This window comes from Chamaea fasciata, unplaced genomic scaffold, assembly GCF_029207755.1.
Source record: "Chamaea fasciata isolate MVZ Bird 193981 ecotype frontalis unplaced genomic scaffold, bChaFas1.0.hap1 SCAF_5, whole genome shotgun sequence".
Taxonomy (NCBI): domain Eukaryota; kingdom Metazoa; phylum Chordata; class Aves; order Passeriformes; family Sylviidae; genus Chamaea; species Chamaea fasciata.
Window position 1 is genome coordinate 52,328,870 of NW_027094090.1, and position 14,596 is coordinate 52,343,465.

At 47.3% G+C, this 14,596-nt stretch overlaps 1 protein-coding gene across 2 annotated transcripts in view; it reads right to left on the minus strand.

Annotated features, from left to right (window-relative positions):
* The window catches only part of PARVB (parvin beta), a 51,195-nt gene extending 36,636 nt beyond the window's left edge, over positions 1–14,559 (minus strand). Inside the window, exon 1 of one of the 2 annotated variants that reach the window (XM_066183670.1) lies at positions 14,267–14,559. In XM_066183670.1, the coding sequence (XP_066039767.1) occupies positions 14,267–14,381 (115 nt within the window). In that variant the 5' untranslated portion in view covers positions 14,382–14,559. Of the gene's footprint in view, positions 1–2,525; positions 2,622–14,266 lie in introns of those variants that run through there. The other variant, XM_066183672.1, reaches the window with a different exon arrangement.
* Between the last annotated feature and the right edge of the window lie 37 nt (positions 14,560–14,596).

Consider the following 14,596-nt stretch of genomic DNA (forward strand, 5'->3'; position numbering starts at 1 on the left):
AGCCATGCCCACAACTGAATTTCCACCTGACAGTCAGAACTCTTACAAAAAGCTGTCTTCAAAACCACAAGCTTTCTAGGCCCATTTAACAAGAGGCAGCTTTGCTAAACTTGCATTTTCTAAGAAAAACCGATAAACTGAAAGGTTTCAGAACCAGGCTCGAAGATGCTGCTACACTGTACTCTATTCTAGAGACAAACCACACAGAGCTCAGATTGCAGATCACTGCACATTTACAAAAGGGCCTGAGATCTTTTCATAGGGACTGCAGGAGAAAGACAAAGTGGCCATTAACTATAATGGAGAATTAATAATCCCAGGCAGATCAAAGGCAAAGACTTGACCAAATCCACATACAGGCACCGTATCAAGGGACAGCATTCAAAGCAGAACTGCGTTAATAAAGCAAATTATTTATATGCCTCAGCAGGCAAGGCATTCACAACAGCCTGACTCTGGTACATAAAGAAATGGAAAAGTGTAAAATAAAAGGGAAAAGCAAAGTCAAGGGCAACTTTTAGGAAAGGGCTGTAGTAACAGCTTAGGTTTAGTTGCAAAGATCAGGCCATACTTGCTTAAAGACATGTGTTAAAATTTACACAGGTAAGTGGTCTACTCGGTGACTGCCAGAACAAAGATCTCCCCTTGATTTTTGCTAAAGGTAAATCATGTATCTAGCATGGTATCTAGCAATAACAGCGTATTCAACACTTGAGCCAGCTGGAAACATTTATAAGAAGTTTGGGCTTTGTTTTGTTTGTGAGGGTGAAATACTGCTTTTGTATTTTCACAAATAATGTTCTTATCTTTCTAGGCAGTTTCTTTGGGGGGTGTCTGTGAAAAGAGGATTTCCATTTTTTTGGCGGTGTTACGTTGCTGTCTTCATCAGGCAGGGATCCATTGTGGCAAAGAGGCACTCAGACTTCATCTTGAGCCCCACATGCCACTCACTCCTTCCTTTTGCAGGCATTACTGGTTCCAGAAGCCACATTATGTCACAGAGTGGGGAAACTCTGTGTCTGAAAACTAGCCAGATAAGAAAGGGGAAAAAAAAATAAAGTTAATTTTCACTGTGTAGACACGCAAACATTAATGCTGGGCAAAATTAATTAAAAGAGCCAAACAAAAAACCCAAACAAACAAAAGAACGAAAGAACCCCAACACTCTAGCTCCAGACAGCAGAAATACCAGTGTGGACAAGAATGGTGTTTTAAAGCATCTGTAAAGGCACACTTAAAAAGATAATAAATGGGTACCCTCAAGGATACAGAGCAGATAACTTCAACACTCCGAGCCATGCACCTGCTTTGTCCTGAATAGATTGCGTCAATCCCAAAGTTTTTTGACTGGGAAAAGCCAGGAAAGAACTGAAGCTTAAGAGAACCCTAAAAGCAGCCAGGGAAAGCTATACTCCTCCCCCTACACACGAGTTCTGATTGAAAATGGGGAAAATGTACTCTTTCAGTCTCCCACAGGTATAATTCCCTCCCAACACAGAAAGGGTCATTTCTCCCCACGAAGTAATGGTGGAGAGCTATGTTCTCCCAAGGACACTGCATGAGCACCAGAAAAACTGTCAGCAGAAAGGGGGATGTGGAGTCAAATCCGACATATGAGAGCAGAGGGAAACACAAAGTCTGGTAAGGAAAGGACTGAAGAAGATTTTGGATTTGTGTCCACTCCCAGCAGAAAACAGTCAAGGCATTTTCAATTTACTGCCAACCATTCTCCATGAAATGCTGTGTTCTCTTAGGAAGCCCTCAGTGTTCTATCAGGCTTTGGTGTAGTCCTACAACCAAAGCTAATGGGCATAGGCAGCTGAAGGAACAGCACCTTCATGTCCAGGAACTCAGCCCAAGATCCCAAATGAAGCAGGTTGATTTCCACAAGATGCCAAGCACCAACAAGGCTCCTTTAGACAAAAGCAATTTCAGAAACCAGAATCAACTCACTGCTTAGGGTATCCATATTTAATGGGTCCAGTGAAAGCAAACCACCATGGGAGGGACAGCAGAAGCTGTCAGAAGCAGAGCTAACAGCACTACTCTGCAATGGAGACACCTAACCCATTCATTCAACTCTTGTCTTCTGCATCGTGAAGAAATCTGGGAGAAAACAGCACTTCAGTTTACAGCCTCCTACAAGCTCTACCTCTGGATCCCACACACACATCTAACCCTGCAAACTTCATCAAGCAGAACACTCAGCTGAAAAGTCACTACTGCAGCTCAGGCTAGCACATTTTACAAGTGACCAGCTTTCCATTCCTCCACCAGCTTTCTTCCACCTCCTCCACATGGTTTGGCACTTCATTTGTAGGTAGGTACATGGATGAATGCCCCTTAGTTAACCACCAAGCCAGTTTCACCTGTCTCAGCTTCCTGCTCTTCCCCGTATCCTTTGCACAGAGGGATGGAAAGGGTCACCACCACCACCAAAAGTAATCTACAGTGCAAATATGAGAACATTTTATGCTGTTTGTTCTTCTGGGCACGTCAAGAGAAGTACAGAGTAACAGACTCACTTCTGAAGGCACGGATGGCGGGTGAGCAGCAGCAGCAAGACTCTGTCTTCCACAGCTGGCAGGACAGAGCTCAACAGCCAAACTCCAGGGGAATGGAAAGGAGGCTACAGAGGACTTGCACTTCAAAAAAAAAAAACAACTGTTGTGTTCATGCAACATCATTCTACAGGAAGAACAAGCCAAGATAAATGGCTCTGCAGACCACAAAAAGTGCACATGCCTCATTGCTGCAGTTGCCCAAATGTCACCCAGAAAGACAAGGAAAACCCTGAAAAACACTTACATGCAGCAACTCTACTTGCAACACACACATTGAGAGCTTGCTAGTAAACTCCAGAGGACCAGTGTAGGGACAGGCCATGCTCCAAACTAGAAGTTTTACCCTAAACACTCAACACACAGTTTTCAGTGTACCATATCCCAAGGTTGCTCATGCCCAGCTCTACCTTCATGGTGTCCTACCTGCACTCAGGGCAGTAAAGCAGTGTATTAAAACTGAGATGAAAGATCTATGTAAGTAAATGCTACAAAATATAAGGGAGTTTTCTCAGTGGTTTCCAGACATGTCATATGGGGGAAATAATTTTACTTGTTGCTTTGAGCACCAGATGAGCCTGTCAAGACAAGCCCTTCAGTGAAAAGTACTACAGACCTAACAGTAAAATCCTGGAACTCAGAGCCCACAGCCAGATAAAAGCCAATCAGTGAAGGGAAGGTACACTGGAGATAGTGACTGCCATAAAAGCATTTAGATGTTTAACTCTGCCGGGTTTAAGTAAGAAATAGCCCAAGCATTTCCTAATAGAGCTGCTGAAGACCACGTAGAAAGCGTGGAGCCTTTCAACTGACTTTCCAGTCCAGTCTCCCAAGCACAGCCCTCAAGGGATATCAAAATGCAACCATGAAACAAGAGCCCGCCAAAGAATCAAATCAAAACAAACCCAAAGCACAGGAAAACATATTTCACAAAGTATTAAAAAGACCTGATGCTGTTTTTATTCTCTCACTTGGCACACCAAAGTTTTACAGGATTTGCAGTTCTAGCTTTCTGTGGTACCTTTCAAAGCTTTTGCACTGATAACACCAGGGCCTGTGAGCTAGAAAAGGTGGTGCCTCAGTGGTGCTGGACATCTTAAAGACTTTCAAGCTCAGTTACAGGTTAGTCCCAAACCAGGGAACAGGACACATCCCAAGACATGAGACAAAGAGCTCACACAACACAGGTGTAGCCAGTAGAATGTCTTCCCTCCTCTTCATGCACCTGTTCTTACTCTGTCCATGACTGCAATGGATATGGAATATTTCACATTCCCCAAACAGAATCATCTGGCCAGCTATGCTGCAACACGCTAAACCACCCAAGCCTCTGAAACAACAATGCCCATCTCCTGTGCATTCAGCACAAGAGTGAATTTTCCCAGCTCAGACAGTTTAAATTGTGTCCGCAGTCTTGAAGAAACCTCTTACCAACCACTGGATCAACAGCAAATGAAAGACACACGCTGAGGATGCCTTCCACCAAGATTCTGGGTAGTTTGGCCCCTACACCTAATGCCATTCACGGGAAGAAAAGTCTCTCACTGAAAGTTACAATTCCTTTTACGAGATGGAAACAAACATATAACCTTCTTCTTCAACCATACAGCAGAGAGTGGACACTAAGGTCAGTCCCTCTCATCTTCCCATTACCATCTGTCTCTTTCCCTGACAAGGGACCCTCAAAAAACTCAGAGTGAAACTCAAAAACTAAGAGAACATAATCAGAGAAACCTTCCTTGGAAGGACCTAAAAAATTCAGTTTGAAGCTGGACTGTTGCTGCATTAGGTTAGGTCAGGCACAACTGCTTCTTCCCTTCCACATGCAAAAATAAAACCCAGCCAGAGTTTGTGTGGTAGACAGCATCAGATCTGCTTTATAGACAGCACACCTGGTTTGCCCCTGGCATGGCAGGCCCATTCTGCAGCATGACATCCTGGATGAAATTAAAATCCAGTTTCCCAATGATAAGACTCCATTACACAAGCTTATTCAATCACCCAATTTAATTACCTATCCTTCCAGTTGCAGAGAACCATGAGGGAAGTAGCAGAAAGAGCCAGGAGATCAATACCTGGCTCCAAGTCTGGTTAGGGTCTTAAATTTTGGGTTTTTTTGATCATGCATCTGTTTGCATGACACAAAGCCTGGTGGCAACAGATGGGATACATCTGTCTCAAAGGGGGATAGAGTCTCTTGGGAGACAGCTCTGAAGAGCAAAGGTGTCCAGGAAGGCTGGACATTCCTCAGGAGAAGAATTTCTAGTTTAGGAGGACTACAAGGATGGCATGAGGTTATGCAAAGAGAAAATTAAGGGGGTCAAAGCCCAACTAGATCTTAATCTGGTTACTGCTATAAAGGTCAATAAAAAAACGTTTCTACAAATGCATCTGCAGCAAAAGGAGTGCTAAGGAAAATCTCCACCTTCTATTGGATGCAACGGGGACCCATAATGAAAAAGGCTGAGGAAAAGACAGAGCTACTTAATGCCTTCTCTGCCTCAGTCTTTCACAGTCAGACTGGTTGTTCTCCTTGTACCCAACCTCTGAGCTGGAAGACAAGGACAGGGAGCAGATCAAATCCTGGAATCAGTTTTGCCCCTCATGGCAGAAAAGATATTGAGTGTGTCCAGAGAAGGGAAAGGAGGTGGAGAAGGGTCTCAAGCACCAGGAGCAGCTGAGGGGACTCAGCCCAGAGAAAAGGAGGTTCAGGGGGGACCTTCTGGATCTGCACAACTCCCTGACAGGAGGGGACAGACAGGTGGGGCCGGTCAGACTTTGCTCCCAGGGAACAAATGACAAAAAGAAGAAATGGACTATGGTTGTGCCAGAGGAGGTTCAGGTTGGATGTGAGGAAAAATGTCTTCACTGAAAGGGCTGTCAACAGCCTGGAACAGGTCCCCCAGGGAAGTGTTGGGGTCATCATTGCTGGAGGTACCTACAAGACTTGTATACATGACATCTGGGGACATGATTTAGGGATGGACTTGGCAGTGCTGGGGGAACAATTAACAATTGGACTCGATCTTCTTTTGCAACTTCAGAATTCTAAGTAGAGCATCAAGATTCCTATCAGACCAAATTCTGTAGGTGTTACCATGCCTAAATTTCCAGTGGAACCAATTCAGTGTAACAATACTGGGAGCCATACATGGGAAAGAAGGCAAACAGAAATCCAGAGGTACAATTTCATAGCCCTGTTCCTGTGGGAGAATGTTGAGTGGAAAGTGCAAGCAGTTACTTTTTCCTATCGTTTTTGAAGAAAATCCTGTCAATTTTGCAAAGCCTCCAGATCCATCTGCTGGACTAAGCAAGCCAGAGAGTAAACAAAACTATTCTATTTTAAAATGACAGAAGTGTCTGCATCTGTTTAATGGCACAAATGCATGCATCTGCCAAACAGACCTAGTGGAACAACACTTTCTGAGGATTACACATTCTTCTATTTAAAGACACTAAATAAGACATGACACCATGCCTCTACACAGACATCTCCTCATCCAGTTCTCAGTCTCCTTCCTTACTCCAAATAAACTGTGTATGCAACCATCCCACAGCTAATTAAAAATTAGCAGTAAGGCCATATGGTAGCTATAATGGAAAATACACTGTATCTTTTTTCAGTAGATTTCATTATGATTCAACCACACAATGAAAGAAGTACTAAAGAAGGAACTGGGATTCCAGGAGCCAGAACAGTTTTCTTGTTTTATAACCAACATGCAGCATACATTGAAAAGAGTTTTTATAAAAGTCTGCATCTGATTGCCAGACAGGTCTTAGGGATTATAAAGAAACCTTTTTTGACCTGGAGAAACAATCATTGAGAGGCAGAATTGAATTCCCAGTTTGCTCACCACCAGAAAAGCCAAAACCAGGATCTTTACCCATGGCCTCCCCTCTTAGCCTAAAGCCTCTGGAGAGAGAGGGCTCTGCAGAGAGTGCAAGGAAACAAATCAGTGCACTAGATTTATAATTAGAAGCCCCATTGTTCCTCCAGGAGGAAGTGACAGTGATTCAAGGGCCTGGAGCATACAGACCCACGGCTCCCAGTACGTGCTGCCAGGTGTGCATGTTCTCTCCACATCTGGTTTTCAGAGCAAGACTTCACCGGATTCAAATTACAAAAGGCTGACACCACGTGTTTTCCATCATCCTGTTCCAGCCAAACCAGACATAACACAACAGAAGTCACGAAATTCAGGTTGCAGCTCTCTCCTTGGCCATCAGAAGAGTACAAATTAGGAAATCTATACCTGAGCACAATATGCTTCATCCTGGAGAGATCACTTGGCCACTGTCTATTAGCTGTGCAACACAGAGGTTTCTGTTCCCACTTCCCATCACTGCTGTGCCCACTCCCAAAGGCAAACAGGGTTTGCTCACATCCAGCTCCTGGTTTAGCCCCCCTGCCCACAGCCTGCCCTGAGCAGAGCTCCAGCACCCAGGTTCAGGAGCTCCTCCTGAGCTGGAAGGGACACACAAAGCATCAAGGTCTAACTCTGGCTCTGCACAGACACCCCAACAATCCCACACTGTGCATCCCTGAGAGCATTGTCCCAACACTCCTGGAGCTCTGGCAGCCTTGGGGCTGTGACCATTCCCTGGGGAGCCTGTTCAGTGCCCCACCACTCTCTGGGGGAAGAACCTCTTCCTAAAATCCACCCTAACCCTCCCCTGACACAGCTCCAGCCAGTCTCTGGGTCCTGTCCCTGGTCACACAGAGCAGAGATCAGGGCCTGCTCCTCTGCTGCCCCTAAGGTAGGTTTCCCTTCCTTCTTCCTTGCCCACCTCCAGGTCTCCTGAAAAGACTGAGAGGAGCTGGAGGGCTGAAAAGAGAACAAGACTCCAGGGTTGAGAAGGTACACACAGCTCCTCCTGCACTGCAGGAGTGACAAGGATCACAAACCAATGATGTTACAGGTGAGGCAGAAAACTCCTTCTCCTCGTGATACATGTCAGAGTCTCTCTATGGTCACATTCCCCTTTGAGACATCACATCCCAGGAACCCTGACAGAAACAACCTCAGGAATCTTGCAGGCTGAGATTTCTAGTGATGCCCGAGAGATTTGTACACTTGACTGGCTGCATTTGAAAGCTGACAGCAATTTGGCATCCAAATCTCACATGGGCAGCTCTAAAATAGCAGCTCTGCTGGACTTCCACAGCTACAAACCTGAATCTGCTCAGCTGCGACCATGAAACTTGTGCGCACAAGGTACACACACCAAAGTTCCTTCCAGCTGAACAGCAAAGCTGTGGCTGCTGAAACACCAATTCCTACAACCAGCAGACTCTGCCTTGCCCTGGGTTTGCCTCAGACCACATAAGCCTGGATCCCTTAGCAGCAAGCTGTTCTGACATGTTTTTGCAATGAAAAAAGCTTGCCAGCTAATCTCCCAAATCTCCTAACATCAAAGAACAATCCAGAGCTCAGAGCAGTGCATTGGAAGACTCCACCAGCTCTGTCTGTTTCCAGATCCACTGGCCTGTAACAGTTCTTGAAGTACATAAAAAGGTATTTAGCACTGTCATGCATAACTATACTCTCTCTTCTGGACTGCCCTATTGGCAATGTGCAAAATCACTAGGATGCATGCATCTTAATAAAGTGATCTAAATATCCCAACTCTTACAAACACGAGCACATAATCAGTAGGATTAATGCATTTATGATAACGCACTGCAGAATTATGCCTGATGTCCCTGCATAGACTCACCAGTGAGATCAAGAGTCCCTCCTTCACAGAGACTTTCTCTAAGTGTGGCTTTGCAGCTCCACCCATTCCAATCAAGTCCATGTGCAGCTCTCCAACAAATCAGAGTCTCACAGGGCTCATCCACACCCTCCTTGGAACAAAGACAACCAGATGCCCCCTTCTAAAAGTCTCTCCCCAGATATCATAATTCATCCTTTAGAAGAAATCAAAACAGGTATCACTGAACAACTGCTTTGAAATAAGGGTAGACTTCAGGGAGAAAAAGCATTGGCATTCTGGTTTTGGAAAACTGGAAGTGTTGCTAACCACCCCGCTGAGGTTTTACAATGAAGTTTAACAGTATTCTTACAATGAATCTTACTTTAAAGGCTGCAATTCTGGAAATAAAATTACTTTAAACACCCGTTTTTCTTAAAGGAAGGCAAGGCATTCCATCAACACTACTGAAGAGCTACAGAGCTATTTTGTGTGTCTTGCTGCATCCTGTGTGGAAGAAAACCTGGAGCTGCAATTCCAAACTCTCTTGTCTCACCCAGAGACTGTGCCTAAAGCTGCACTGGATGAACCACCCCAGCCTAAGTGCAGCTACAGGAGGAAAATGTGGGGATTATGATACTGTTAAAAGCACAATTCTTGTCCATGTAAAGTTCATTTCAGTTGAGACATTGACACAAAATATATTCCCAGTACAGCTTTTGCCAGAATAGAACACAGAACCCAAACCAGCACTGCTCTACCAAGAGTGCAACCAGACCTGGTCAGGCCTGAGCCCTACAGGAGAAACAGCAATTAGGCTACAGAGGTTCCAACTGGAAATTTAGGTCTGTTTAAATCAGTGGTAGAAAGGATAATAAATCGAGGTTGAAATATGAATCTGTGTGTGTTTGCACAGACTTTCTATATATACACACACATTTGGAACACTATGTAGCTTCAACATAACTATTACTACTGCAGAAAGGAACTGCAAATTCCTTTCTCAAAGAACAAGTAATTCTACTTAAGCAGCACTCATCTCATCTTCTTTGGGGGTATTTCAGCAGCAGAAGCATACCACAATGCACAGACACATTTCTCCAGCCAAGCATCCTCTTGGTCTGCAGCAAATGTACTTGCGTGAAGCAGGACGATAGAACTAGACCCCACACATTTTGTGTTTGTCTCTCCATCTGCCAAGAAATTCACTGCCACGCTCTGTGAGTATGAAAAGTAAATTAAGAAGGGGGTGAGACACCATCAGGACATCTCACAGTAACACCAATGCACAGACCTCAAGAACAACACTTCAGCCTCCCTTGATGTTGTAGTGGTTTGAAAGCAAAACAAATGAGAGGCTCCAAGTCAGAGATACAATTTAATAAGAAAAAAGGAAAAAAAGTAAAATAAAATAGATGCAATAATACAAAAGACCACTGACAGAGCCAGAATACAACCTAAGCAGAGTGATGGAAGCAGTCCAGATGAGGTGGTCTTCCGAAGCAGTGATCCTGTAGAAAGGTCTGGTAGCTCGGATCCTCTGGTAATCCAGTGGGTAAGCGCCCCTCTGGTGTTGAGAGTCTCAGCTTATATCCAGCCTGGAATGCTTGGTTCCTCTCACTGGGCGGAGCATCTCACAATGGGATGGTGAGTCATGTGATAAGGCCTGATGGGCCCATTAACAGGAGGTAGTGCAGGAGGGGGTTACCTGTGAGCTGTGTAGCAAAGGTGCTGATGGGCCCATTAACAGAAGATAAGCCAGAGTGGAGGAGGCAGGGAGCACTGCCTCACCTGGTTTCAACAGTTCATGAAGATGGTGACAGAATACACTTCAACCCAGGACAGATGTACACAAACCCTTCCCCTTATACAGCTCCTGCTGCAATAATCCTGCCCTCTGCAGTATCCTCTCCATCTTTAACTCCCCTCTCCTACTGATTTCACCAGGCACAAATAAGTGGCACTTTTTCCAGAACAGTTTTCTTACCCCTGTACCCACCCTCAATTGTGTCACTGGGACACAGCACTAAGCAATTGATCCTGTTTTATTTCTCTGACTGACTCCCCCACACTGGCAATATACACACAAAGATACAATAATAGAAAACTTATTCAGCCAAACACCTGCTGCCCAAATCTTCCATATAGTGTGTTATGAGGAAAAGAATACCAACCTTTGCAAGGAGGCTGGGAGCAAACCCCCTCCTTTATTTCAGTACAGCAACATCACTCTGACAAACAGGAAAGGGCAGATTTTTTCAATTTCCTTTTGCAGATGAAGTTGAAATACAGCGCTACCTGAAACAGTATCTTTTACAAAATCTGAAAACAAGCTAAGGAATCATCTGGCTTAAAAACCATATCCTCTATGGGCCCTGCCAACACCCCAACAGTTTTCTAAGGTATTTAAAGCAGATTTTGGAGCTCTTGAACGGGTGACACCTTGAAAGACCAAAATCACAGAATCATGGAATGGTCTGGGTTGCAAGGGACCTTAAAACCTATCTCATTCTAATCCCCTGCCATGGTCAAGGACATCTTCCACTAGTCCAGGTTGCTCAGAGCCCCATCCAACCTGGCCTTGGACACTTCCAGGGATGGGGCAGCCACAGTTTCACTGGGCAGCCTGTTCCAGAGCCTCACCACACTCACAGAGAACAATTTCTTCCCCATATCCAATGTAAACCTCAGATACACCAAGACAGAGGCATGGAACAGTAAAATCAGGCAAACATAGATATTTGCAGATTTCCACGTGGCCTAAATGGAGGACAGGGAGAGAAGGAAAAACCAAAGTGGTCACAGAGCACTGGAAATGACACATCCCACTTTTCTAAGGACGCGCATCATGACCATAAGATTAGGAACACACATCTCCCTCCATGCTATCCCATGGCCTTTCCTGCCCTTTCTCTGGCCACGTCCCTCCCCAGTGGGCTCTCCAGTACTAGCATGGTAGGGTTGAGCTCATCTGCTGGTCCTCCTGCTGCAGAGCTCCACTGAAGTGTTCCTATACTCACTGGTGACCCATTTTGACATAGCCTGCAGGCATTATTAATCAGCAAGACTTTTCTCGCTGGGGCATTTTTGCCCAAGCTAGGGGTTAAAAATATTCCTGGGAAGGAAAAGGAAGGGAGGAGCCAAACAGACAGTGAGATCACCCACCCGCCTTCCATAGGAAACCAGGGTAAAAACAGCTTCCCCACGAGCCGCTCTTTCCCTTGAGTCAAGGCTGCCTAAAAATCCTCTCCAAAAATACATTGCAGCAAATTTTGAAGTAATTAACAACAACAACAAAAAAAATTAAACTTAGATGCTCTGGTTATCAGCTGCACATCACGGTTATTTATGACCTGTGATTAAAGAAATGAAAACCACAAATGAAAACTTCTTCAGTATCATTACAGGGAGCTTTGAGCTGCGTGGCTCAGGGGTCGTGCACAAAAAGGAAAAGAATTTATATGAGTGGATTTTAGCTCTCACACAGACCCTGTTAAAGGTCACTGTATAAGCACAGCTGGGACAGTGACAGCTGCAATACAAAGACAGTGACAGCAAGCAGAAGGTAAAAAAGAGCCCTCGGGCTGGAGCTTTTGGTGCTGATGGAGGCAGAGGAAGCAAGGATGATTCAGGCTGCGGCAAATGAGCAGCCAGCATTCTCATCTGCCGTGGAGAGGGCAGGATTTACTTTGGGAAGATCATTCTGACCTCTGCTGGTCCCCTCGGGCAAACCCAACAGAAACCTGGAGGGAGGCCAGGAATTCCCAAGGGCTGAGCACACGGGGAAACGCTGACCACATCTGCTCCTACCAACTCACTGAAGGAACATCACTCAGATGATCTCCCAGCTTACTTCTGCTCCACACTCATATTAAAAAAATTCAGTTTCTAGCCCTGAAATTTGCTCCTGGGGCTGCCCAGGCCCCATCACAAGCCATATTCCAGCCTCTCTCCCCCTGGTGCAAACCCCGCCAGCTCATCACTCTTGGCCCCCCTCCCGTTGCACAGCCGTGGCTGGGACAGCCTCCACTGGAAAGCTGCTCCACACAGGGAAAAAAGCCATTTCTCTTCACAACAATGGCACTGGGCTGCCTGCAGCACTAGGGAATGTCACACCCATCAATGACTCCTCAGGCTTGCAGACAGTCCCACTTCAGACTGAAAGGAATACTCACACGAAAAGCTGCCCCTCGTGTTGCAGCTTCCTCCCCATCACACCAACAGAAGCAGGGCTGTGAGGCTTTGATGCGGTTCCCCACTAAGTACCAGGCACAGCGACCAAAAGAGGCCCTTCCATTGCCACAAGGAGCCGTGGCCACACAAGTGGGTAAAACCACAGGCAAACTCAGCAAAACCAGCGCGTGACTGCTGAAAGTGGTCACCTCAAGAGCACAGCACAGTGATGTTGAAATGCCTAAGAAGGGAAGCTGCCAACCTGTTTCAGCTCAGAAGACACCTTTGACATACACTTTTTTGGAGCACGTGCTCAGCCTCCCTGCCAGAGATGAGTTTTTTCTACCATCTTCCTTCGGAAGCAGATGAGATCATCTCAGGAAGGCACAACGGCTTCTGCAGCTCCTCAGCAGAACCACATCAGGAAAGCTTGATTAAAAATAGATAATAAAGGAAATGCCAATAAGCCACACCAAAACAGGCAGCAGAAGGAAAGGGAAACAATTTCCCTGAACCAGGTTTCAAGGCCTAATGTTGCATTGTTAAGTATTAAAAAGCCATCTTCTGAATGCTGCTGGCAATTCATAGACTCAATATGGACAAAACATGCTCAACAGCCAGCAAAAAGGAGGCTGAATCTTGAATTACATCCCTACCCTACACACAGCAGACACTTGAATTATATCCCTACCCTACAAAGCAGGACAAAACCAAGGCCAGCTTTAACCAGCCATCCAGTCACAATTGTGTTAAGCCACAGGGCAGGGACACATATTTCCTGCTGGCAGATGCCAGGAGTCTGGGCATAACACAAAGGCAGATTCTCCACCGAAACCAGTCCCGGTGAGTCGGGGCAGCTGAAGAGAACAGCGCACACCATACCGAGAGGACAATGCACTCAGAGGAAGGGCACACTTTGAGCACTTAGGACTGGGCCAGCTTTATCAGGTCTAGCAATGAGACACCTCCCTTTCTACAGCAGCAACAACGCTGCTATCTGTGCACAGCCCCTGGCAAGGGTGGGCAGCTCTGGGGAGGCCTTACAGATGTGCACAGATGTGCCCCAGGTCGGGTTGCGCAGCAGGGGCTAAGCCCCTCAGTGGGGATGCTGGTCCATTGGGCTCAGGCTGGGGAGCTTCTCCAGGCTTTCTGCAGCGATGGGAAGGAAGGCTCTTGCCATGTGACATTCCACATGGACACACCCGAACAGCCTGGGGGGCGTGTGCCCATGCAGAATCCTTCAGAGCGAGGTGGGTGGGATGGATGTGTGTGGGCACGGTACCCACACCAACATAACGCCTATGGATAAAGCAGACCTGGAATGAAACACGGGACGACTTAACCATTCCCTCGTGGCTTTCTCAACTCTCAGACCACAAGGAAACGACAGTCACAGTCTCGCTGGTCACCAGGAATTTAGTTTAGTGCAAAAAACGTGTTCCGGGCTTACCTTCCCGGACATGCGACACGGGTTGATGTCCCGCTAGCCATCACTTCAGTCTCCCCCATTGCTGCCAGCCTCCCCCCACTGCTATCAGCCGCTCCCAATCGCTGCCATCCATCTCCCATCGCTCCGGTCTCCCCCATCCCTGCCAGCCGCCCCCCGTGGCTGCCAGCCGCTCCCCACCACTGCCGTACGCCCCGCACGCCGGTCCCCAGCCGTGTTGCGGCTCTCGGGGACGGAGGGCCGCCGAACAAAGCCCGGCTCGGGGGCTCCGCCGCTACTCCTGGGGAGGAACGGGACGGGGACGGGATGGGGCGGGACGGCGGAGCTGCCGCAAGTCGCGCCGGCGCCGAGCACGTTGCTTTCCTTCCCTCCGCGCCGGCGAACTCACCCTCCTTGGCTTTCTTCTTCCTGGCCAGAGTCCCGCCGAGCTTGCCCAGGAACGACTCCTCTTTCTTCATCCTGTGCGGCCGCAGCGTCGGGGACCGGACGGGCGCGGCGGACATCGGCTCTGCCGGGGGCTCTGCCGGGGGAGCCCGCCCGGCCCTACCCGATCCCGCCCGGCGGCTGCGGAGCCCGCGGAGCCGAACCAAGCCCGGCAGCGGGGAATCACCGGTCCGAGCGAGTCCGCGGTGTGCGCTCGCAGCACTGGGGGCGGGCTGGGAGCCGCCGCGGCCACAGCGCCCTGCCACGGCCGGGAAGTCCGCGGGAGGCGAGGGCG